This window comes from Schistocerca piceifrons, chromosome 6, assembly GCF_021461385.2.
Source record: "Schistocerca piceifrons isolate TAMUIC-IGC-003096 chromosome 6, iqSchPice1.1, whole genome shotgun sequence".
Taxonomy (NCBI): Eukaryota; Metazoa; Arthropoda; class Insecta; order Orthoptera; family Acrididae; genus Schistocerca; species Schistocerca piceifrons.
In genome coordinates this window covers 115,271,976-115,297,248 of record NC_060143.1, presented here as the reverse complement: position 1 = coordinate 115,297,248, position 25,273 = coordinate 115,271,976, and the positions used below count along the sequence as shown (strand labels likewise).

General features: G+C 43.4%; 1 protein-coding gene across 1 annotated transcript in view; it reads left to right on the top strand.

The window, feature by feature from the left end:
* LOC124802875 (KIF-binding protein) overlaps window positions 1–24,676 on the top strand; it is a 97,245-nt gene extending 72,569 nt beyond the window's left edge. Inside the window, exon 6 of the mRNA XM_047263920.1 lies at window positions 24,347–24,676. Within this exon, the coding sequence (XP_047119876.1) occupies window positions 24,347–24,475 (129 nt within the window). The 3' untranslated portion in view covers window positions 24,476–24,676. The remainder of the gene's footprint in view (window positions 1–24,346) is intronic.
* The last annotated feature ends 597 nt before the right edge of the window (window positions 24,677–25,273 follow it).

Sequence of the window (25,273 nt, the reverse complement as noted above, 5' to 3'; positions counted from 1 at the left end):
GACACGTAACAGGTGACTGGGTAATATGTAATCCCAGCCCCGGGTGGACAGGTATGGTTCACATGTACCCCCTCGTACAGGCCAGACCCAGAGAGGGCAGAGTGCCTGAGCTGCTGCCTTCCCAAATTGTTGATTGATCCCTCTGTCAGGTATTTGTGTGGTGTGAACAATCACCTAAGGTGAGTGAGCCCACCTCTGCCCCCCCACCCGTTGGAACGAGTGTGCCATCGGAAATGCTCAATCATCATCTACACAGTCCACATCTACCAAACATAAATGGAATGAAGCTCCTGATTCAAAAACCCTCCCAGCTGCACTGGTTTCTCGTGGTTTCACGTACTGAAGACAGTCAGTCCTTTGCAACAATAAATCCATTTATTATTCAGAAAGGTGTTGATGCAGTTGCTGGCCGTGTGAAATTCTGCTCTCATTTATGCAATGGCACTTTGCTTTTGAAGACTACTTTTGATTCTCAAGCACAACTGCTTGCCGCTTCACTTCTCCACAGCTATCCTGTTCGTGTCGAGGCCCATAAAACTCTGAATTCTTCCCGTGATGTTATTTACACTAGGCTGCTCGATGGTCTGACTGAGACAGAAATCTGAGTGTACCTCTCTGATCAAGGTGTTGTTGCCATCCATCATGTGATGAAAAAGGTAGATGTATCCTTAGTGTCCACATGCACTCTCTCTCACCTTTGACAGAGTGGTGCTTCTGTCCAAGATCAAAGGAGGCTATGAATTTATTACAGTCCGACTGTACATTCCGAACTGGATGCACTGCATCCCTTGTCACTGTTTCAACCACACTTGAATGTCTTGTCGACACCTGGCCAAATGTGCAACCTGTGGTAGGGATGCACACGAGGATGATTATGCGCCTCTTTCTTCGAGATTGTACCATGTATCTCGATGAGTGGACTGTCCAGGTGATCTAGGTGAAGGAAAAAGTGCCTTACCCAGTCGCTCACAAGTATTGACTAATCGCAAATGGTGCATTCTACCATCTGGCACTTACTATACTGTTCTTGCTACATCTTGCTCCATGAAGGACATGGACAAGCAGACATGTGACCTCAAATACAGCACTGCACTTTTGAAATCGCCCAGTGTCATGGTAGCATCACCATCTACTCATCCTGCTGTGCAACAAGCCACCAAAAATTGCCTCCCGGGGCAAAGTCACCGGCTACACAACCGACAGGCCAGAAAGGGCAGAAGGAATACTCCCGCGATGACTTCCAATGTCCCTACAGCCAACAAACATCTTAGTCTTCCTCTGCCAACTGGAAAGGCTCCAAGAAGTCAAACAAAGGCAAATGGTCTTCTCCTCCACAGACTAGGAGATCCCCTTAGACGGTGTCACCACATGATACCCTCACCCGGCCGACCTCCATGTCGTCAGTGCGCACCGTCAACTATTTTTCTGCCCTGGACTCCACACGTCAACAGAGAGAGAGTGTGGACACCTCTGTAGACCTCATGGAGCATGATCCTCCTGTCTCAGTGCCCTGTAACAGTGTGTCTTCGAAGGCTGGCACTCGGCACCCACTGAGGTGACACCCCTTCATTTTTTCCTTCCTCCTCTTTCCTCATTCTAGCTCTCCTTCAATGGAATGTTTGTGGCCTTTGATCAAACCAAGACGATTTGCAGCTGCTCTTAGAATTGCAGCATCTGCTTGTTTGGGGGGGGGGGGGAATTGTGTCCTCACAACCACTTTGAGCTCTTGTATTTCCTCCCAGTCCGTTTTTATCTCCCCCTACTCCTCCCCTCCATGAGGACAGCATTTCATCTCATGGGGGAGTCATGCTGCTCACATGGGATGATGTTTATAGTAAACCCATCTCAATGACTACCTGCCTTCAAGCTGTTGCAGTTCACCTTTTCCTTTCTCACATGACCTTTTCCCTTTGTACCATTTATATCCCTCCGTCATTCGATGTCACCAGAGCAGACTTCTTCCAGATTATTGGGCAGCTACCTTTCTGCTGTAGTGCACATCATCCCTTTTGTGTTCCTCCCAGAACCTGTCTGAGAAGTGCCCTTTTGCCTGACCTCAATCAACTTAACCTCCTCTGTCTTAACGCAGGAGCACCCATGTTTGTTTCAGACTCCACGCACACCTATTCCCATTTGGACCTATCCTTCTGCACTGCCCAGCTTGCCCTTCATCTTGAATGGTCCATTCTCTCTGGTACATACTTGAGCAACAATTTCCCGTGTGTTATCCATTTGCTGGCTCCTACCCCACCTATGTGACCTCCCAGGGGGCTCGCCACTCTGTGGCAGGTTCGTGCCTGGCTGCCATGGAGCCCCAGCCTTTGCAGCATTTTTTCCCTTCCAAGCTGTATGTCCATCCACTTGCTATTCTTTTTCTCCTCCTTTAGGGAATATGTCTGGGGTGTTATAGGAAATATTCTGCATTCTGTCACTGACATACAAACAGTCTCACCTTTGTTTTTCACTTGCTTTTCCTTTGTTTCCCTTCTCCTCTCATTCCTCCACTTCAGTGTTTGAGGATCCTCTTTTTTCTTCTTCCTCCCTGTGTGCTCCTGAAGGCCGGCCCACATGCCTGATGCATAACAGGTGACTGAGTAACGTGTAATTCCCAGCCCTGGGTCGACATGTAGGATTCGCACGTATCTCCAGTACAGGCCAGGCTCAGGGAGGGGTGATTGCCTGACCTTATAACCTTTCCAAATTGCCGATTGGTCCCTCTGTCAGGTGTTCGGGAGGTGTGAACAGTCGCCTAAGACGGGTGCGGCCCCTTGTGAAGGGGGCACACAGTTGGAAGGAGCGTGCCATCGGAGACTCTGGCAATTGTGGGGGATTTGTCTAAAAAATGTAAACGAGTGGAGGCTAATGATTCAAATACCCTTCCAGCTGCAACACGGTTCCTCGTGGTCTCATGTAGACAGTCAGTCCTTCACCACAGTAAATCTGTTTATTATTCAGAAAGGTGTTGGTGCAATTGCTGGCCCTGTGAAATCCTGCTCTCTTTTATGTAATGGAACTTTGCTTTTGGAGACCAATTCTGATTCTCAATCACAACTACCGCTTGCTGCCTCGCTTCTCCACTGTTATCCTGTTCGTGTCAAGGCCCATAGAACTTTGAATTCTTCCTGTGGTGTTATTTACACTAGGCTGCTCAATGGGACAACCGAGACCAAAATCCAATCTTTCCTCTCTGATCAGGGAGTCATTGCTGTCCATCGGGTGATTCCTCCTTAGTACCCACCTGCACTCTTTTTCTCGCCTTTGATAGAGCGGTGTTCCAAGATCAAAGCAGACTACGAATTTACCACAGTCCGACCGTACATTCTGAACATGATGCACTGCTACCAGTGTCATCATTTCAACTACACTAGAATGTCTTGTCGACACCCAACCAAATGTGTCACCTGGGAAGGGACGTGCACAAGGGTGATTGTCCATCTCCTTCTCCCCATTGTATCAACTGCAATGGCAGCTATGCTGCTGCCTATTGGGATTGTCCCGTGCATCTTGATGAGGCGGGCTGTTCAAGAGATCCTGATAAAGGAAAAAGTGCCTTACCCAGTCGCTAGAAAGTTATTGGCTAGTCGCAAACCCTGCATTCTCCTATCTGGTATCTATAGTTTCATTCTTGTTACCCCTCGCTCCATGAAGGACATGGCCACGCAGACATGCAACCTCCAATTCAGCTCTGAGGTTGTGAAATTGCCCAGTGTCAAGTTAGCATCGCCATCCCCCCCATCCAGCTGTGCAACAAGCCATAAAACTCTCACCTCAAGGGCCACCAGCTACACAACCGGTTGGCTGGAAAGGGCAGAAGGAGTACTCCTGTGAAGAATTCCTCTGTCACTCCAGCCAAACACCCGAGTCTTCCTCTAACCAGAAAGGCTCGAAGATGTCCACCAAAGGCAAACAAACGGTCTTCTCCTACACTAACTCGAAGATCCTCTTCGATGGTGTCACCACGTGATGCCTTAGCCCGGTCAGTCTCCATGTCGCCGGTGCGCACCAACAACCATTTTCCAGTGTTGGACTCCAAAGACCAACTGCACAAGCAAGCTGAGACTTCTGTGGACCCCATGGAGCAGGATCCTGCTGCTTCTGTGCTCTCTAGTAGTGACGCTTCGCCAGCTGTCACTTAGCAGCCACCAAGGTGACACCCCTACATCTCTTCCTCATCATGACTCTCCTCCAATGGCACATTTGCGGCCTTCAGCCCCACAAAGAGGATTTACGGCTTCTTTTAGCACTACAGTGTCCCCTTGTACTCTGGCTTCAGTAAACAAAATTGCGCCGTTACAATCACTTTGAGCTTTCACATTTCTTACCGATTCATTTTGACCTTGTCCCTGAGGTCGGCATTCCATCTCATGGGAGCGTCATGCTGCTCATACGGAATGACATTCATAGTCAAACCATCTTCCTGACTACTAATCTCCAAGCTGTTGCATTTCGCCTTTCCCTTCCCCACCTGACTTTTTCCCTCTGTGCCATTTATGTAACTCCATCATTCGATGTCACCAGGGCAGACTTCCTTCAGCTTATCGGGCAGCTACCTCTCCCATTTTTGCTACTCGGTGACTTTAATGCGCATCATCCCCTCTGGGGTTCTCCCAGGACCTGTCAGAGAGGTGCCCTCTTGGCTGACCATCTTAACACTGGAGCACCCACTTTCTTTTCTGACTCCTCATGCACCTATTCCCATTTGGACCTACACTTGTGCACTGCCCAGCTTGCCCCTCGTCTTGAGTGGTCCGTTCTTTCTGACACCTACTCGAGCGATCATTTCCCGTGTGCTGTCCATTTGCTGACTACTAACCCACCTGCATGCATGCCCAAATTGCAGCTTCCTAAGGCTGACTGGCAGCTTTACTCCTCTGTGGCGACCTTCGAGGAACAAGATTTCCCCATTTGTGATGACCTGGTGGAATATCTCACAAACATTATCCTTACTGCTGCAGAATGTTCCATTCCCCACACTTCCTCTTTGCCACATCGTGTCCCAGTCACTAGGTGGACTGAGGCATGCCGCGATGCAATTCGGCATGGAGACGTGCTCTCTGCGTTTCTAACCGCCATCCTACGATGGCAAACTGCATTCATTAAAGCAGATGCATGCAAAGTGTTGACGTGTTCTTCGGTATAGCAAAAAAGCTAGCTGGATTTCATTCACTAGTTCTTTTAACAGTTCCATCCCTTCCTCTGTTGTGTGGGCCAATCTCCGACGGCTCTCTGGCACCAAGATCCATTCCCCAATTTCTGGCCTGACAGTCACTGACGATGTCATTGTGGACCCTATTGCTATCTCCAACACCTTGGGCCGCCATTTTGCGGAAGTTTCGAGCTCTTCCCACTATCACCCTGCCTTCCTCCTGCGAAAATGAGAGGAGGCAGTTCGGGCGATACCCTTCTCTTCTCTGAATCATGAGTGCTACAATGCCACCTTCACTATGAGGGAGCTCATGCTCTCAGTTCATCCCGATCCTCCATCCTAGGGCCAGATGCCATCCACATTCAGATGTTGCAACACCATTCTCTTGTGGCCAGGTACTTTCTTTTTAACACGTACAACCGTATCTGGGCAGAGGGCATACCTAAGCCCGGTCAGAACTACAACCTTCCTTCTAGCTACCACCCCATCTCTCTTACCAGCTGTGTTTGCAAGGTGATGGAACGTATGATTCATGCCCGGCTCGTGTGGTGGCTCGAGTCTCACAATTTACTGACGCATGCACATTGTGGATTTCGAGTGCGGTGTTCTGCAGTTGACCATCTCATTACTTTGTCCACCCATGTCATAAATGGTTTTCTGCAGAAGTCCCAGACTGTGGCCATGTTTTTCGATTTGGAGAAGGCCTACGACACCTGCTGGAGAACTAGTATCCTCCATACTCTTTACATGGGGCTTCCATGGGTGCCTGTTTTCTTCAGGCATTTTTAAAAGACCACATGCTCAAGGTGTGTGTGGGTTCTGCCTTGTCGGACACCCTTTTCCAGGGAAATGGTGCACCTCAGGGTTCCATCCTGAGGGTTGTCATCTTTGCTATTGCCATTAACACTATAATGACCTGTCTCCTGCCCGGCATCTCTGGCTCTCTTTTTGTTGACAATTTTGCCATCTGTTGCAGTTCTTCACAGACCTGTCTCACTGAGCGGCATCTTCAGCGATGTCTTGATCATCTTTACTCCTGGAGTATTGACAAGGGCTTTTGCTTTTCCACTGACAAAACTGTCTGTATGAATTTCTGGCAGCACAAATGGTTTTTCCACCAGCTTTACATCTTGGTCCTGTTGCCCTTCCGTTTGTTGTAACTACGAGATTCCTGGGGCTCATGCTAGATAGGAAACACTCTTGGTCCTCCCATGTGTCTTACCTGGCAGCCTGTCCTACGTATCCTCAATGGTACTTCCTGGAGTGCCAACTGAACCACTCTCCTTCGTTTGTACTGGTCCTTCGCTCATTTGAAACTCGACTACGGGTGCTATGTTTATGATGCTGCACACCCATCCCGTTTATGCTGTCTCAGCACTATCCACCATCGTGGCATCCATTTGGCCATGGGTGCCTTTTACACCATCCCGGTTGAGATTTTGTATGCTGAAGCTGCTGAACTACCACTGTCGTGCCGGCGTGACTTTCTCCGAAGCAGGTATGCGTGCTGTTTGTCTGCCATGCATGGCCACCCCTCCTGTGCCACCTTCTTTGATGATTCCTTTGATCGTCAGTATGGGGCTCGTCCCTCTTCTCTTTTACCTCCTGGAGTCCTCTTTCGGCACTTTCTACAGCGGCTAATCTTCATGCTACCTGCATCTTTCCCAGTGGGTGTGAACCCTTCACCACCATGGCTCTGTGAAGCAGCCCATGTTAACCTTGGCCTTCATTCGCTTCCTAAGCACACTACTCCAGCCTCGGTCTATCGCCTTCAGTTTCACGACCTTTGCATAGAACTTCACAATCTCGGACAGACCGTGGGGTCGGGTGTGCCTTCATCATTGGCACCCGTGTCTTTTGATATCGGCTTCCGGCACACTGCTTAGTATTTACAGCCGAGCTCTTCGCCTTGTATTGGGCCATGGAGTGCATCCGGCAATGCAGCCTTTTCAATTGTGTCCTACGCTCAGACTCAGACTTTGAAGGGTGCTTTGTGCACTGTACACCGCCCATCCCTTAGTGCAGCGGGTCCAGGAAAACTGTCAATTGCTCACTCTTGGTAGAGCCAGTGTGATGTTTCTGTGGGTTCCTGGTCATGTCAGTCTACCAGGAAACGAGGCTGCTGACACTCCTGCAAGGCTGCAGTCCTCATTCCTCAGCCCACTAGTTCTTACACTCACTCTGATGATCCTTGTGTTGCTGTCTGTCAGCAGGTGGTGTCACTTTGGCACCGCCACTGGTCCCCCCTTCATGGGAACAAGCTCTGGCTTATTAAGCCTCTCCCAGCAGCTTGGACGAACTCCTCTTGGCTCTCTCACTGTGAGATCATTTTAGATAGGTTATGTGTCGGGCACTGTGTTTTTAGCTATTGCCATTTGTTAAGTGGTGCTCCCTCACCTCTGACAGTCTGCCATTTCCTGACGGAATGCCCTTTTTTTAGCCACTTATGTTTTTGTTTGTCATTTGAGTTATTGGCCATTTTAGTGAACAACGTGCAGGCAGTTGACCGTGTTTTACTTTTTATCCATCGTAGCAATATGATGAAGGCCATTTAATTTTTAGTTCAGGACCTCCATTTCTCTATGGCATATTTTATAGACTTTCTCCATGTCCCTGTTTTTAGCTGTCTTCCCTTCCGTCGATTGTTGTTAACATGTGGTTGTTTTTAATTCCTCTCTTTTTCATGTTCTACAGTTTTGACATGAGCGTGTATGACCCTAGTTGTTTTGACGTCCCAAAACAAAATGAAACAAATAAATCACGTTTATTGAACATGAAACACAAGAACAGTTGGCATGAAGTAAAAGTCCAGGAATAGTCATAAGTAAGCAGCAAGTAAGAATCCAGCCAACACAATAATCTGTAGCAAATCCATGGAATAGATAAGTGCCATGATCAGTGATGTGACTTCAGTAATAACATCTACTGAGCAAACATGTGAATCTGCTTGTGCTTCACTGTGGGGGCAGGGTTGTGTTTCATTTCCTGGAGTGCCACTCTTCCTGAAAGCCAATGGAGCAAAGCACCACCTGTGGTGCTATGTGACAAATCTTGATTTCTTGTCTGCATTTCTATTGCTGATCCCTCCCTCCTCTGAGATGGTATGTTGACTTGGAAAAGCCCCAACTTATGCTGGTTTTGACATGTAAGAAGGGATAGTACCTTGAATGTTGTGTGTTAGAGTTCCTCCATTTCAACATCCCTTGCAAGCAAGGTAGGATGCTAAGGAAAAATTGGCGAATCTGTCTCCCAGTGCAGCAGTGTTGTTGCTGGTAGTGGTGGAGTGTCACCACTGTGGTCACCATGATTGACTGATGGAGCTGTGGAATCAATAAAGGCTGCTACTGGCCTGCTATGGGGAGCTAGTCCATGGCCAGAGTACTGGCAGTTGTGAAATTTTTGCTGTTGCTGTCGAGGTATAGTCAGCAGTGACAGAAGAGTAGATGTTTGCAGTCTGGGTCAGAGATTATGACAACCAGGAGATGCCAACAGGTTCAGTCCATGATGTAGCTAGTTTTGGTAGTGTTGCCATTGAAGACTATGTGTGTCCACATAGTATGAGTAAAGGCAGCATCCCAGGGCACCAATGACTGTTGCGGGCAGCTGCCCAAGGTGCTGTCTGAATGTTAGTGCCCGTGTGTATGTTTGTGTTTGTTTGTGTATCTATCAACCTGCCAGCGCTTTCGATTGGTAAGTCACATCATCTTTGTTTTTAGATATATTTTTCCCACGTGGATTGTTTCCCTCTATTATATCCATATACAGGGTGAGTCACCTAACGTTACTGTGGGATATATTTCGTAAACCACATCAAATACTGACGAACCAATTCCACAGACCGAACGTGAGAAGAGGGGCTAGTGTAATTGTGTAATACAAGCCATACAAAAATGCGTGGAAGTATGTTTTTTAACACAAACCTACATTTTTTTAAATGGAACCACATTAGTTTTGTTAGCACATGTGAACATATAAACAAATACGTAATCAGTGCCGTTTGTTGCATTGTAAAATGTTAATTACACCCGGAGATATTGTTACCTAAAGTTGACGCTTGAAACCTCCGACGTTCAGTTGCGTGTTGTAACAAACACGGGCCACGGTCGGTGAGCAGCATCTGCAGGGACATGTTTACGATGATGACCGTGTTTACGAGTGTGGCTGTAGTGCACTGTTGCGGTTTGGTCTAGCTGTCACAGTGTCCGCATGTAGCGCTTGCTGCTATTGTTATTCTGCATTCGTCTCCACACGCAGACCAACTGTAGCACACCGTGTTACCAGACGTCTGTGATAGTGTAGTGTTGTAGGAACTGTGACCATGGTGTATTCGATCTCTGAAAAGGCGGTGATGATACTCATCTATGGCGAGTGTCGACGAAATGCAGCTGAAGCCTGCAGGGTGTATGCAGAACGGTACCCGGACAGAGAGCATCCAACATGCCACACATTGCAAAACATCTATCGCCAACTGTATCCAACAGGTATGGTCGTAGCACGCAAACGGGTCCGTAACTGGCCCGTCACAGGAGAAGCGGGTGCAGTTGGTGTGTTAGCTGCTGTTGCCATGAACCCACACATGAGTACACGGGACATTGCGAGAGCCGGTGGACTGAGTGAAAGTAGTGTCACGCGCATACTGCATCGTCACCGCTTTCACCCGTTTCATGTGTCGCTACATCAGCAATTACATGGTGATGACTTTAATCATCAAGTGCAATTCTGTCAATGGGCATTAACAGAGAATGCATTGCAGTTCTACCTGTTTACCGATGAAGCGGGTTTCACAAACCACAGGGCAGTGAATCTACGGAACATGCATTACTGGTCCGTGGACAATCCTCGCTGGCTCAGACAGGTAGAGCGACAGTGACCGTGGACTGTAAATGTATGGTGCGGAATCATTGGCGACCACCTCATTGGTCCTCACATCATTGCAGGGGCCCAAACAGCTGCAACATACATCGCGTTTCTACAGAACGATCTGCCAACGTTTCTTGAAAATGTCCCACTGGAAACGCGTCGACGTATGTGGTATCAGCATGATGGTGCACCTGCACATTCCGCAATTAACACTAGGCTGACCCTTGACAGGATGTTCGACGGGCATTTCATAGGACGTGGAGGACGCATAAATTGGCCAGCCCGTTCTCCTGATCTTACACCTCTGGACTTCTTTCTGTGGGGTACGTTAAAGGAGAATGTGTACTGTGATGTGCCTACAACCCCAGAGGATATGAAACAACGTATTGTGGCAGCCTGCGGCGACATTACACCAGATGTACTGCGGCGTGTACGACATTCATTACGCCAGAGATTGCAATTGTGTGCAGCAAATGATGGCCACCACATTGAACATCTATTGGCCTGACATGTCGGGACACACTCTATTCCACTCCGTATTTGAAAACGGAAACCACATGTGTACGTGTACCTCACCCCTCATGTGCGTCAGTGAAAAAGACCAATAAAAAGGTGTTAGCATGTGGACGTAATGTGCTAAGGTCCATCACCGTTCCCTTTGGATCCCTACGTAATTCGGTGCTCTCCAATACACGCAATCGAACAGCGGAGGAGTGGCACTCAAGCGTAAACTTTAGGTTACAATATCTCCGGATGTAATTAACATTTTACAATGCAACAAATGGCACTGATTACGTATTTGTGTATATGTTCAGATGTACTAACAAAACTAACAGGGTTCCATTTAAAAAACGTAGGTTTGTGTTAAAAAATACACTTCTGTGCATTTTTTTATGGTTTGTATTAACCAATTACACTAGCCCCCCTCCTCACGTTCGGTCTGTCGAATTGATTCATCAGTATTTGATGTGGTTAACGAAATATATCCAGCGGTAATGTCAGGTGACTCACCCTGTAGAAGTGACATAGAGATGGTCCTCACTCATGCTGCTCCAACTACAATAGGTGGAGAAGTATGACAGTCAGTCATGCAGGAGCTCAGCTGGGCTCTTCCCAATGATCTGTGGTGACCTATAATTGCTTAAAAATACTAGGATGTCCTCTGATGATGATAGCTGAATCAGTGTCTTCATTTTCTCTTTAAAGGTAGAGACCATGTGCTCTGCCTCCCCACTTGATCGTAGTTGTAAGGAATCGGTAAGTTGATGCTTGAGGCCGTATTGTTCACAAAACTTTGCGAAGGATGTGTACTTGAATTGGGAACCATATTCTGTTACTACTACTCTTGGCAGACGAGCAATAGTGAAACTATGAGTCAGTGCCGTAATTGTGGTTTGTGACATTATAGAATGCATCTTCTTCACATATGGGAATTTTGAAACACCACTATAATTCACATCATATTCGCAATGACATCAACAAAATCAATATATATTCGCAATGACATCAACAAAATCAATGTGAACCGAGTCCCAAAGATAGGATAGTTAAGGCCATTGATAAAAAAAAAAGGACCATTGGGGAGAAGCTTATCAGGGTGCACAATCCAAACTTGAGTGTACTTGTTGCTCAATCTCCTTGTCTATTATTGGCCAATAGGTAGAGCAGTCAGTAAAAATCTTCATGCGGGTGATGCCCTAATGTACCACATGCAGTAAAGGAAGCACCTTAGAGTAGAGGATGTATAGAACTACCACCTGTAAGGACTTAACTTTTGCAATTAAGTGACAACTCAGTGAAAAATAGACTTTCAGTGCCATGTTTTCTCCTACTGGTGGGTGATCTGACCAGCTTAACTTCAGCCATTTGAAGACTTGTCAAGGTGTGGATTCGTACTGTAACTCTACTGCAATTGTGGAACTGGTGGTCAAAAGTTCTTCCAAGTACTGTTCCTCTGTTTTGATCTTAAAACAAAGGACTTATGTTGGTCAGAATTGAGATTTGCATCAGTCAGAAGCCTAAATTGTACAATCGCATTGGCATGACAGCTGGTAGTCTTGTACCCAATGTGACAGTTAAATATGTTGATAAGAACAGAGCCTGCTGCTGGGGGCCACAGATAAGTAATTTTTTACTCTTCTTCTTTTGTCCCAGACTCACACCCAGTTAGTCAGTCCGAGTACTGATTCTTTTGAACGCTATTCGTAGGTACTGTAATTCGTCAGTGCTGCTTTCCTTGTCTGTAAGTGTTTGAGCTCTATGGACCAGAGTCTTTAGCACTCAATTTCTTTGTGAGGGCTAGTGATAGCGTGAGGTGTGGAGGTAGCAGTTTGTTTGGGTTTTCTATATACGAGGTCTGTTCAAAGAATTGTTGAACTTTGTCCACAAAATTTTTCTATGCATATCTTTTACTTATTGTGCATGGTCTCATGCGAAATACTGTCCTACATAACTGATACACCGCTCCCAGTGCCTTTTCCACTTCTGGAAGCAGTCTTGGTCTGCCTCTTGCTGTATCGCACAAAGCGCCATCTGTGATTTGAGTGCAATAGTTTTGCACCAACAGGATGAATGCATGGGTGAATTATTGTGATGCAAGAGCCGTGAACTGTATCGCCGCATTTCAGGACATTTCCTTCTCACATTTTCTCACAGCCATCGCAACACGCCCCAATAGCACCACCAATTAACAGTTTGTCCCTGTGGCATGAGTAATGAACTAATCCTTCAAAGTCAAAGGAAACTGTCTGCATGGCTTTGACATTTGACCTGACTTGACAAGGTTTTTTTTGCCTCGGAGAACCTTTCCCAACCCATTGTGAAGATAGAACCTTGGTCTCAACATCATAAACATAGACCCACATCTCATCACCAGTTATGATTCTCTTAAGGAACATCTCGTTCTTATTTGCACGATCCAAAAGGTTTGTACAGATTGCGAGGTGAAGGTCTTTCTGGTCTTGATTCAGGAGCCATGGGACGAACTTGGCAGCAACTCAGTGCATTCCAAGATGCTGTGTCAGGATTTCATGACATGATCCAACTGAAATTTTACATTCTTATGCAGTCTCTTGGAGTCAGTCTTTGATTGGCATGCACAGTTGCATTGATGTACCTGATGTGAGTATCATCGGTAGATGTCGAAGGGCATCCTGAACGAGTGTCATCTTTAACTTCCGTCTAACCATTCATAACTTTGAGTATAGCATAAGCACTCATCACTTTAACCTTCCTGCATCATTTGGTGTGTCTCTAAACGTTTTATGGAGTTTCATGCAAAATTTAACGCGGATGCATTGCTCCTCTAACTCTGCCATCTCGAAATTCGCAAACTGTGCAACACAACATTCTACTCAATACAGTACTGAACAATAACTAACATTCATACAACAATGAAAATTTAATGAAACTTTCAGCAGTTACACATTAAACACAAGTGTATGCCGGGGTGCCAAATTGTTGCTAAATTATGAATGTTCCGAAATTTTTTGAACGAATCTTGTACGCTGTGGTCCAAGAATCTATCCATTCTTCTATTAACTAACATGTCAAGGAAAGACAACAGACCATACTTTTCAGATTACATTGTGAATTTTATGTTATGGTGGAGAGAGGCTAAATGTTTCAGGAACTCTTAAGAGTTTTTTTGGTTCATGTGGCCACACTACATATGTGTTGTCCACATATCAGTGGAAACATGTTGGCATGAACTTGGCAGATTCTAGTGCCTTTGCTTCAAAGTGTACCATGTATAGGCTTGTCATAACAGACAATAATCGACTACCATTACCGTGCTGTCGGTTTGTTCATAATGTTTTCCATTGAACAGGAAATAAGTTGATATCAGAACATTCCCGAAAAGGTCAGAGAAATAGTTGAACTTTTTTGCAATTACTTAAAACCATTCAGAAAGTTGAACTCTTGTATTGGGGAGACCTCATCATCCCAGAGCTGCAGTTGACTGATGTTATGTATAAAGTGAGGAGAGTTGCAAAATTATTGTTGTTACTTCAAATATTTGCTGAGAGTGTGTTACAGATATTTTGTGAGCTGGTATGTAGGTGTGCCAATATTACTAACTATGGGTCTTAGACCAGTGCCATCCTTGTGTACCTTAAGAAGCCCATATTGTCATGGTGGCACAGCTGCATGTGTTCAGAGGCCATTAATGATATTATGTGACGAGCATGAGTCACCAAAACGAGTCATCGTCTTTCTCTCCATTTTACTCATAGGATCAGCATTTGTCTGTAGAGAATTACATTCAAAGGATCAGAAATGTTTTTGTTATGATCCATTATGGTTGTAGCTCTTGTTAGCTGGTAGAATTACAGTCCCTTTCTTCTCTTGCAGAGTGGTAGGGACTACTAGTTCTTTCTTGGAGAATTTGGATTTAAGCATTGCCACCTTTGTAAGTGCTCAACGGGTATTTTGACATAGCTCTTGTGCTGCTTCTTCCATGGAATTGATGTGATCTGTTACTGGTAGCATTTTTGTAGCAAGTGTGAAATTTAGTCCTTTAGTAGCAATCTTCATTGTATTAATTAAGGAATCTATCAAAATAAAGAGATGTAAAACCAAATAAACTGGGGTGGAGGATTTAATTTAAGCAAGGCTTGGTGTCAGACACTAAATTTGTTAATAACTCAATGCCCATCTTGTCCATCAGAATTGGAAAATGCTGTGAGAGTATGTGTTTCTTGGACTACCAGTGTGGGATCTAAAAAGCAGATCAGCATCAAAGAGTGTAGCAATCGCTGGGAGTTGATTTCAGCTATATATAGTAGTGCAACATAAACAATATTTCACAATATGTTTGGAGTCAGATAATGAGTACGCCCAATAACACAGCTCGCAGCACCTAAAGAAAGACAACTGGATCAGCTATTGAAATATTGTCACAGAAGAAGCCGAGTAGCACAGTCGCCATAGTGTAGTGGTTATGATACTAGATTGTTGCACGGAGGGTTGTGAGTTCAAAACTCACCTGAACTGAAATATTTTAATTTCTAACTTCGGTTCGAGTACATTCTAGAAGTATCCACAAATGGCAAGAATCATTGTACTGGAATGTTCTGTAGCTGTATATATATCATATGTGTTCTGGCGCTCTTGTATGTGCAAATGCTGAATAAACCTTCGTTAAGTGAAGTTAGTGTTCGACATTCATCTGCTTACACCTTCCTCTACGTGACATTATTCTGGTGGAGACACCAGGTATTGGAACTTGTGATACTGCACATTATCGATGACACAGTGGCTTCCATCAGGCCACAACAGAGTCGCCGTTTACGTGGCGAGAAACCTGAGTTCAAGCCATATTCAACAGATCGCAGTCTATCGGAGACAGAAGAAGAAGAGGATGTCATGATGACAGCAACTGTGTGCCACCACATGAGACATCCTTCCGGGTTCTATGTTGACGATGGCCAAGATCGAAACAAGTGGCTGAAGGTATAAGGAGGTTTCAACGGCAGACAACTTCATAAAATGGTGCCAGTATATCGAGACAATGCATCAAAAACGAATTACACACAAGAAGTTTGAACAGCTTCCAAATGTCGTATGGATGTCTGTGATGGAGGAAGCAACTGATTTCACAAGTGTTCTTTGTCACATAGTGAGAGAGGAAGTTCAGAAGGCACTTGGATTGCACGGTGAGCAAAAAACAGAGACGCTTCAAGAGGTCATAAGGGAAGAAGTGGAACAGACATTGAACCCAATCTCTTGTCCTTCATTTCCCTTTAAAACAGTAAAAAAGTTAAGATCCAGGCGAAGTTACATTTCTACAATGCTGCACGAGGAACCTGTTTGGGCACCAAGAAAGCAAGAAAGACTGATGTCTGGAGGACCCAGGATAACCAACCAGTATGTCTCCACTGCAGATGACCAAGACATGTGGTGCACTATTGTTGAGAAAGGTGGCAGATATTTGATGACGCCCACGCCAGAAGACAACAGACCAATCTTAGCCAATGCCAACTCCGGGACGACGAAGATGAACACAAAGATATGGGTACAGGACGACGTAGGTCACCATCGCCACAAGCTAACAAGCTAGCCGTTGGAGAGGACAATCCCCAACACGCTGATCAAGGTCTCCATCACTGTTTAGAAACTCCAGCCGATCACCTAGCTGCCGCAACCTGGAAAACTAAAGGGTGCTACCTTCCTTGGAGGTGAGGTCGCCGAAGAGAAAAAGCCTCCACCATCGATCACTACCATAATGATAGGAAACTACGTCGATATCCTCATGTATGGCCGACCAGCCCAAGCTCTTGTGGACTCTGGAGCATCATACTCAGTCATTTCGGAGAAGTACTGTCACCAGTTGCAGAAAACCATATTCGTCGACAAAAAAATCTATGCTGAAGGTGGCTAATGGGAAATATGTAAAACCTACAGGAAGATGTGTCATTCATGTCGGTATAAGTGGCCATACACAGCCCTTAGAATTCATCATCTTACAAGAGTGTAGTCATGACGTCATTCTCAGATGGGACTTTTTGAAAGCTTCTCAAGCAGTTATAGATTGTGGTCGCTCGAAGATTATGCTAAACGAGATGAGATACTGTGAGCAAGAAGATGTGCATCCGAGTGTGTGGAGACTATGTGTGTTGGATGAAGTGATCCTTCCTGCAGTCAGCGCTAGAAAGGTAACTGTCATGTGTCATGCCATGCATCAACCCATGGATCTTGTAGTGGAACGTAAGAAAAGCATACCACTGAAGAATAATTTGGTCATCCCAGTCTCTGTCGTCTCGTTTAAGAAAGGATTCGGCGAATTGTGGGTAGTTAACTGTCGCCGAGAACCGCAGATCCTTCCAAGGTGCATGTGTAGCAAATGCTGAGTCGTTACTTGCAGAACAGCTGAGCGTCATAGAAACCTCCCATACCGAGTCTGTGGGCGAAATTAGCACTACCACTAAGAGACGAGATCTTCTAGCTCGACTATCACCAGATCTCACTAAGGAACAGCAGAAGAAGCTACTTGCCATTCTTCAGGAGTCTTCTGAATGTTTCAATCCACAGGTGAAGAGCAAATTAGACAAATCATTGGTGAGGTACCGGATTAGCACTGGAGACCATCAACCAATAAGCCAGAGAGCATACCGTGTGTCAGCGATGGAACATTGAATAATTAACGACGAGGTAGAGAAAATGATGAAGAATGACATCATTCAGCCTTCGCAGAGCCCATAGTCATCACCAGTGGTTCTCGACAGGAAGAAGGATGGCAGTTGGCGCCTTCCTGTTGGTTACAGGAAGCTTAATAAGATAACTAAAAAGGACATTTACCCTCTTCCACAAATTGACGATACACTAGATTGTCTGAAGGGGGCTACATATTTCTCAACCATGGACATGTACTATCCCGGATACTGGCGAATTGAAGCAGATGAGGCTGATCGTGAGAAAACTGCATTCATCACCCCAAGTGTCTCTTTGGAGCAAAAGAAATCAAAATACTTGAGCACCTTGTGTCAAACGAAGGTGTGCAGACAGACCCAGAAAAAGTGAGAGCTATAATGGAATTTCCTATTCCTAAAAGTATTAGAGATGTGAGAAGCTTCCTTGGATTGTGTTCTTATTACTGTCATTTAATCAAAGACTTTTGTATCAAAGCCAGGCCACTCCAAGAGTTGTTAAAAGCCGATGCTAAATTTATCTGGGGTGGTGCTCAACAAGATTCTTTCGATGTGCTGCGAAAAGCTCTGACGACTGACCCTGTACTTGGTCTGTATGATGAGAGAGCACCTACAGAACTACACACAGATGCCAGTGGGTATGGGATTAGCGCTGTTCTGGTGTAGATTTCAGATGGAAAAGAGAAGGTTATAGCCTATGCTTCTCGGACACTTACAAAAGCCAAGAGAAACTACTCAACTACAGAAAGAGAATGTCTTGCTGTGATCTGGGGCGTGTGCAAATTTCGACAGTATCTCTATGGAAGACCATTCACAGTTGTTACAGACCATCATTCACTTTGTTGGTTGACAGGTCTTAAGGATCCAACAGGACGGCTCGCCAGGTGGGCACTAAGTCTTCAAGAGTATGACATTAGCATAGTGTACAAAAGTCGAAGAAAACACCAAGATGTCAACTGCCTCTCAAGAAACTCTGTGCGAGACCATCAAGACTTTGATGAAGATAGTTACTGTCTCGCTGCACTCGAGGATCTCTCTGCTGAGCAGAAGGACGTCAAGATATCTCAAATTATGCTTGCCTTAAATCAATCAGAGGATGTGAAAGGACAATTTAAGGTAGTTAATGAATTACTTTGCAAGGAAAACTTTGAACCGTTTGGAAAGAGGTGGCGATCAGTGATTCCTAAACACATGCACTTAGATGTTCTACAGAAATCCCATGACACACCTGAGGCCAGATATTTAGGATTTATTAAGACATAAGATAGGATCCGCAAGAGATTTTTCTGGCCAGGTTTATTTAGGAATGTCAGTCACTATGTGTCGCACTGTCGAGAGTGCCAGAGGAGAAAGGCAGTTCCTCAGAAACCACATGACCGACTCATACCGATTCCACCAGTCGAAACGCCTTTTCAGCGTGTTGGGATTGACCTCCTCAGACGATTTCCAACGTCTGCTAGTGGCAATAGAGGGATTATTGTTTGCACTGATTATCTGCCATTACCAAAAGCCATGAAAACAGCCGAAGCATTCGAGGTAGCCAAATTCATCATAGAAGACATTGTATTAAAACATGGTGCCCCAAGGTCTTGAATTACAGATCAAGGGAAAGTTTTTCAATTGAATCTTGTGACAGAGATAAACTGCCGGTGCAACATTACCACGAATGCTTACCATCCGCAAACTAACGGGCTTACTGAACGTCTTAATAATACCTTAGCCGACATACTATCAATGTTCGTCAATGTTGAGCAGAGCAACAGGGATGATGTTTGCCTACAACACCGCCAAACAAGACACCACAGGATTTATGCCATATTTCCTGGTGCATGGGCATGAGGCGACGACAATGGACACTGTGTTTCCGTTACATGCTGATGACGTGGACGATGACTACATCAGCCAGGTGTTAACCAGAGCTGAGGAAGCTCAGCAGTCAGCTCAACTCTGCACACTGCAGGCTCAATAAAACGATCACCGAAGGTATGATGCGAGCCACCACCCTGTTGTCTACCAGCCTGGTGACCTCGTCTGGATCTTCGCTCTTGTTCAGAAGGTCGGTCTCTCTGAGAAGCTCCTCAGGTGCTACTTTGGACCTTATAAGGTCATAAGACAGTTGTCTGATGTTATTTATGAAGTTGAAGATTTTGACCCTGACACAAGATGACAAGAGGTCAGAGATATAGTCCACATCCTTAAAATGAAGGCCTACAAGTATCCTGCAAACCAGTGTAAATTCGAAGCTCCAGCGACAGGCAACAAGTGGAAAGGTAACAAATAACTTAGCGGCAAGGGAAGATCTAAGCAGCTCGCCACCAGGGCGAACATCAGTCATTGGGGGTCGGTGTATGCATGACCAATGACTCATTCCCGGACTAGGAGGCCATAACACGGAGACACTGTTCTCTTAAGGAGGGAGCAATGTTGCAGAAGAAGCCGAGTAGTGCAGTCGCTGTAGTATAGTGGTTATGATACTAGATTGTTGCATGGAGGGTCGCGAGTTCAAAACCCACCTGAACTGAAACATTTTAATTTCCATCTCCCGTTCGAGTACATTCTAGAAGTATCCACAGATGGCATGAATAATTGTATTGGAATGTTCTGTAGCTGTATATATACATATATGTGTTCTGGCCGGAGGCAGTTCGCTCCGCACTCTTGTATATGCAAGTGCTGAATAAACCTTCGTTAAGTGAAGTTAGTGTTCGTCGTTCATCTGCTTACACCTTCCTCTACATGACAATATTGTGCAGGCAAATGGAAACAATAGTGCACCTGAACACCCAAAAGTACACCATTAGTCAAGTGTGCCAAGAAGGCTTGAGAAATCACATTGCCAATATTTATTGAAAGCTTGGGATACTTTTTATTTGCAGGAGATATCCTCGGTTTTGTGGGAGATAGCTTTAATGAACGAATTCCTTCAAATAAGATGTGAAAGCACTGCTCAGCTCTGTGTGTGTGTGTGTGTGTGTGTGTGTGTGTGTGTTGGGGGGGGGAGGCACGTGCGCCACGTATGTATGTCCGTACGCACTTTTTGAGACCAGCTTTTGAAACAAATTAACTGTCTCACTCATATTAGAATGTCAAAATACCTTGACTCAGCAACTAGTTTCTCACAAAAGAGAATATTTGAATTTAAAACACCAATAAGAATACATCAGTTACTTCAGATGCACTGATTTGAGAAATTCTGCTTTCAGAGTCTGCTGAAGCGTCTTAACAAATCTCTGTTTGCAATGCGAATTTTGTCAGACATAGGGGATATAAAAATGAAAAAGCTGGCATACTATGCTTACTTTCATTCCATAATGTCATGTGGGATTATTTTCTGGGGTAATTCATCAAGCCAAGCTAAAGTTTTCCGGGCACAAAAACGTGCAGTAAGAATTATATGTGGTGTGAACTCAAGAACATCCTGCAGAAGCCTGTTTAGGGAACTAGGGATACTAACTACAGCTTCCCAATATATTTATTCCTTAATGAAATTTGTCATTAAAAATATATCACTTTTTCAAACCAACAGCTCAATTCATGGAATCAATACTAGAAATAAGAATAATCTTCACAAGGATTTAAAGTCACTTAGTCTTGTACAAAAAGGTGTGCATTATTCAGGAACACACATTTTCAATAACTTGCCAGCAGCCATAAAAAGCTTAACAACCAATGAAATTCAGTTTAAGAGAAGCCTAAAGGATTTATTGGTGGCCAACTCCTTCTACTCCATTGATGAATTTCTGAGGAAAACCAACTGATTTGTATATAAGTACAACATAACTTCTGCACAATTTCAGTGCAGTAATGTGTTCACTGAAAATTTGTGTGTGTGTGTGTGTGTGTGTGTGTGTGTGTGTGTGTGTGTGTGTGTGTGTGTGTAAGTATAATCTAACTTCTGCACCATTTCAGTGCAGTAATGTGTTCATTGTAAATAAGTATTACAGTAGTTGTATTACATGTTCTTACCTTATAAATAAATAAAAAACTTTTTTATTTTAAATTCAGTGCAATAGTATTTGTAAAATGACTCTTAGTGTTCATTAAAAAGTGACGATCATTCCACTTGGGACCTGTGGAATGGTACATTAGCTTATTTGTTTTAGTTTAAATATTTGTCATGTATTGTTGTTTTTCTGACATGTTCCACATCCTGGAGGACCTCCTCACTACGGATCAATTGGAATGAAAGTAAATCTAATCTAAAATCTAATCTTCAAGTGATACTCTCTCTCTTTTAACCCTCCATTGCTCGCGCAGATGACACTCGTTATCCACATGACTTTCCCGCCCAGTTTTGTCTGACAGTACCTTTCTGTTATCTCTCCGGCTGTTAGCTCCAATCATTGTTGTCTTTCAGTTATGAAAGATACATTGTTTATGAAACATTATTATAGTCTGGAGGACACTTGTCATCCACACGAGCTCTGCTGCCACAATCTGAAACAAAGTAAGTCTGTATAACTTTATTGCTTTCCTAGATTCAAACGGTCTTTCATGTGTGTAAATTTAGACATATTGAAACTGATTGCAGTTAGCTTCCATGTTACCTAGTATTCTCTTTATTTTTAAATTGTGGAAGAAATGTCAAAGGCAAAAAAACCTTGGACAGAGTTTAGTAGAGATCCTAATGTATGGTGGAAATGTTCAATGAACTGAGTGATGAAGATGCTCACAGTTATAGCGCTGACTCAGAGACTGAGGATTCTGTTCATGAAAGTGGTCATGATTCAGGAACAGAACAAGAAGTGTCAGAAAATAGTGAATATGAATCACAGGAAGACGTAACTCAAGAGGATGCATTTTTTTTAGGGAAAGATGGAATAACTAAACGGAGAAAATATAAATGTCCTACCAGTGTGAGAAGCAGATCTTGTAATTTTATTACGCATTTGCCTGGACCAAAAAATCAAGCTCGTATAAAAAAAGACAGAAATAGATATTCTGAATTGGTTCTTGGATGAAAACATAATAAGCATTATCGCAACATGCACTAATATATACATCAATTAAGTTCGTGGGAACTTCTCTAGGGAAAGGGACGCTAAAGAAACAGATGCAATAGAGATCAGAGCTTTCATTGGTTTGTTATACCTATGTGGATCTTTGAGATGTTCTTGGAAGAGTATATCGAAATTGTGGGATAACTCGAAGGGAAACTGACTTGAATCATGTTATTTATGCATAAGTGAAAACCGATTCAGGTTTTTGTTGAGATGTCTGCAGTTTTATAATTTCCATGACAGAGGTGTTCGCAGAGAGATTGACAAGTTGGCTGCTATCATAGAGTGCTTGAACTATTCACAAACAATTGTCAAAAATATTTTTCACCTAGTGAATATCTTACTGTTGATGAACAGCTTATGGCATTTAGAGGAAACTGCCCATTTAAGCAATATATTCCTAGCAAACCAGCAAAGTATGGGTTAAAAGTGTTTGCTTTGGTGATGTAAAACAGCTTACACTTTGAATTTAGAACAGTACGTTGGTAAGCAACAAGAGGGACCATGTAATGCCAGTAATTCAGCTGAAGATATTGTTCTTCGAATGGTCAAACAGTTTCAAACATTAGAATATATTATACTGTGTACAAATATTAAATGTATTATATTTAGATTTAATAAAAAGTCATAAAGACCATTCAAAGTGTACAAATAGACCACTTGCTTTGTGGATGACACCAGTCATCCGCGCGAGTGACGACGTCGTGAATTTTTGTGCGAGTAATGGGGGGTTAAGAGGATTTTTATGGAAAGCAGTAATTCAGGAATGAAAAATTAAATAGATTTTTTATCCATTCACTTATTTATACAGTGCTAAAAGTGTAGACAGATAGTAAAGTATAACAGGGCATTAGGACTTACAATAATTTTGTTTGTTCAGTTATTGTATCATATAAAATTTGGGCAGCTTTCCTAATGTGACACAGAAAACTTCAATTTGAATCACACTATTTTTTTAAAATTATCTCATTATTTGGTTAATGACCATAAAAGTATTGTAAGAACTGACTCTTTCTCATTAATTATCTGATCCTTGAATTTTTAGTAGTATTAATGATGCCATCTTACACAGAATTTTGACTGGTTTCCTCAGCTGTCTTTTTCAGGTGTGCTGAGGACTGATATCAGTTTCTTACTATTTGGACTCCAGCCAAAGTGTGAAACAGACAAACCATAAGTTGCCTTTTTATCAGTGACTGTTTTCTGACACTGGTAATTGTATTCTATCACATTCCCTGTTTAAAATTATGATCTCTTATGAGACCTAGCCAAATTGAGTAGACATATTGAGTGCCAGGTTCAACACTTCAGTTTATAGCAGAAGCCCTAATCCTCTTTTATCACACTCTCCCAGAAGTTTGGTGCCTGCACCACATTGCTTTTATTTCCGTATTTCATTTCACACTTACAGATAAGGTACTGCCTGACACTAGCTGATTTTTGTTGGTTGGTTCAATCAGATATAACATTAATGCTTCTTACATCTTTGCCCTGCAGTTCTTGTACTGTATCACACACATCGTGCTACACGACACATTATGTGATGTACATGTGGTAATATTTTAACACAAAATGAGGGGCCTTTTTTTATTGCATTGTGTTAAAAATGATCGTCTGTGGATTTGTTATGTGCTGAGGGGTTAGTAGTCTGTGGACCAATTACTAGATGAGTGTTGTTGGCATGCTTACTGTGTTTACAGTCCATACTTTATACACAGGAAGAATGGATTCAGTTTTTCAGTTCAGTAAAAAAATTAAAGTAGTGGGCTGCATGAGACTACAATTTGTCTTTCAAACTTCAGCTTAAGTCTGTAGTACAAGACTGATGCATTATTACAACATAAGAGTGAGCCACCCATAAAAAAGTCATGGCAGTGTCAATGTATTGGATATTATCAGACATTTAAAACTTTGGTCATAAAAGAAGGAATATTTTGAGAGTGAGTATATATGTTAAAGTGAAGTTTTGGGCACTTGGATAATAATCTCTTTAAGTAAAGTTACAGTGAATAAATAATCTTTACATATTCAGCTTAGATTTTCTCACTGATAACCCATGCTATTTAAAAACTTACTTTCAAATCTTAATCACCACCACAGACTTGTTGAATATTATGAGAAATCTTTCTTGCTTGAATATTGCTTCAATCATGTTAACATAAGTTTCCTTATGCAACTAACTTTTCTTTTAGTTCATTGTGGATTACTGCGAGAAGCACGAGTCTGGACGCCAGAAGATGTCCGTAGAACTTGGAGTTTGCCAAGAGATGGTGCAGCTGCTCCCTCTGAAACTTGAAAAACTCACTCAGGACGTTAAATGAGTGCTTTTCATTTGCAACAAAATGACAGTGAGATATGCTGAAGCTAATGCAAATAAAATAATATTTAGAGTTAATGTGACAATCTGTAAGCTTCTTACTATGCACTGTGATTGTAATTTTATCATATATCAGCAGTTTCTCATAATCCTTTATTTATATAGTTGTCTGCTGAGAATAAATTGATTTTGTATGCTTTGGAAATTCACTTTTAAATATTTTGATGTGTATTCCTGGCATTCCGGTCAGAGTTGTTGGATATGGCAGTCGTGTGTATGAGGTGTGATTTTGTGTGTGTGTGTGTGTGTGTGTGTGTGTGTGTGTGTGTGTGTGTGTGTGTGTGTGTGAGTGTATGTGTGTAGATTTTCAGATAAGGCCTTGCTAGCTGAAAGCTCACTTTCCAACAGTCTTTTTGTTGTGCCTCTTTCCAACAGCCTTTTTGTTGTGCCTCTTTCCAACAGTCTTTTTGTTGTGCCTATCTGTGACATGGCATCTCTGCTGTATGGCGAGTAGCAACCGTCCTTTTTGTAATATTGTTACAACTGATGCCAAGATATTCACATTCAGCAAATTCATTTTGAATCTAAAAAGTAAGATTGACAGAAAGTGTAAAATGGTTAAACAGAAATGGCTAGAGCAAAAAGGCAAAGCTATAGATGCGTGAATGACTGTGTGAAAGACAGATGCTGTGTATAAGAAAATTAAGGAAACCTTTGAGAAAAATGAGAAGCAGCTATCTGAATATCAGAAGCTCAGTAAGGCTGGTATTGAATTATCATATTTCTTTGACAAAGATTTGAA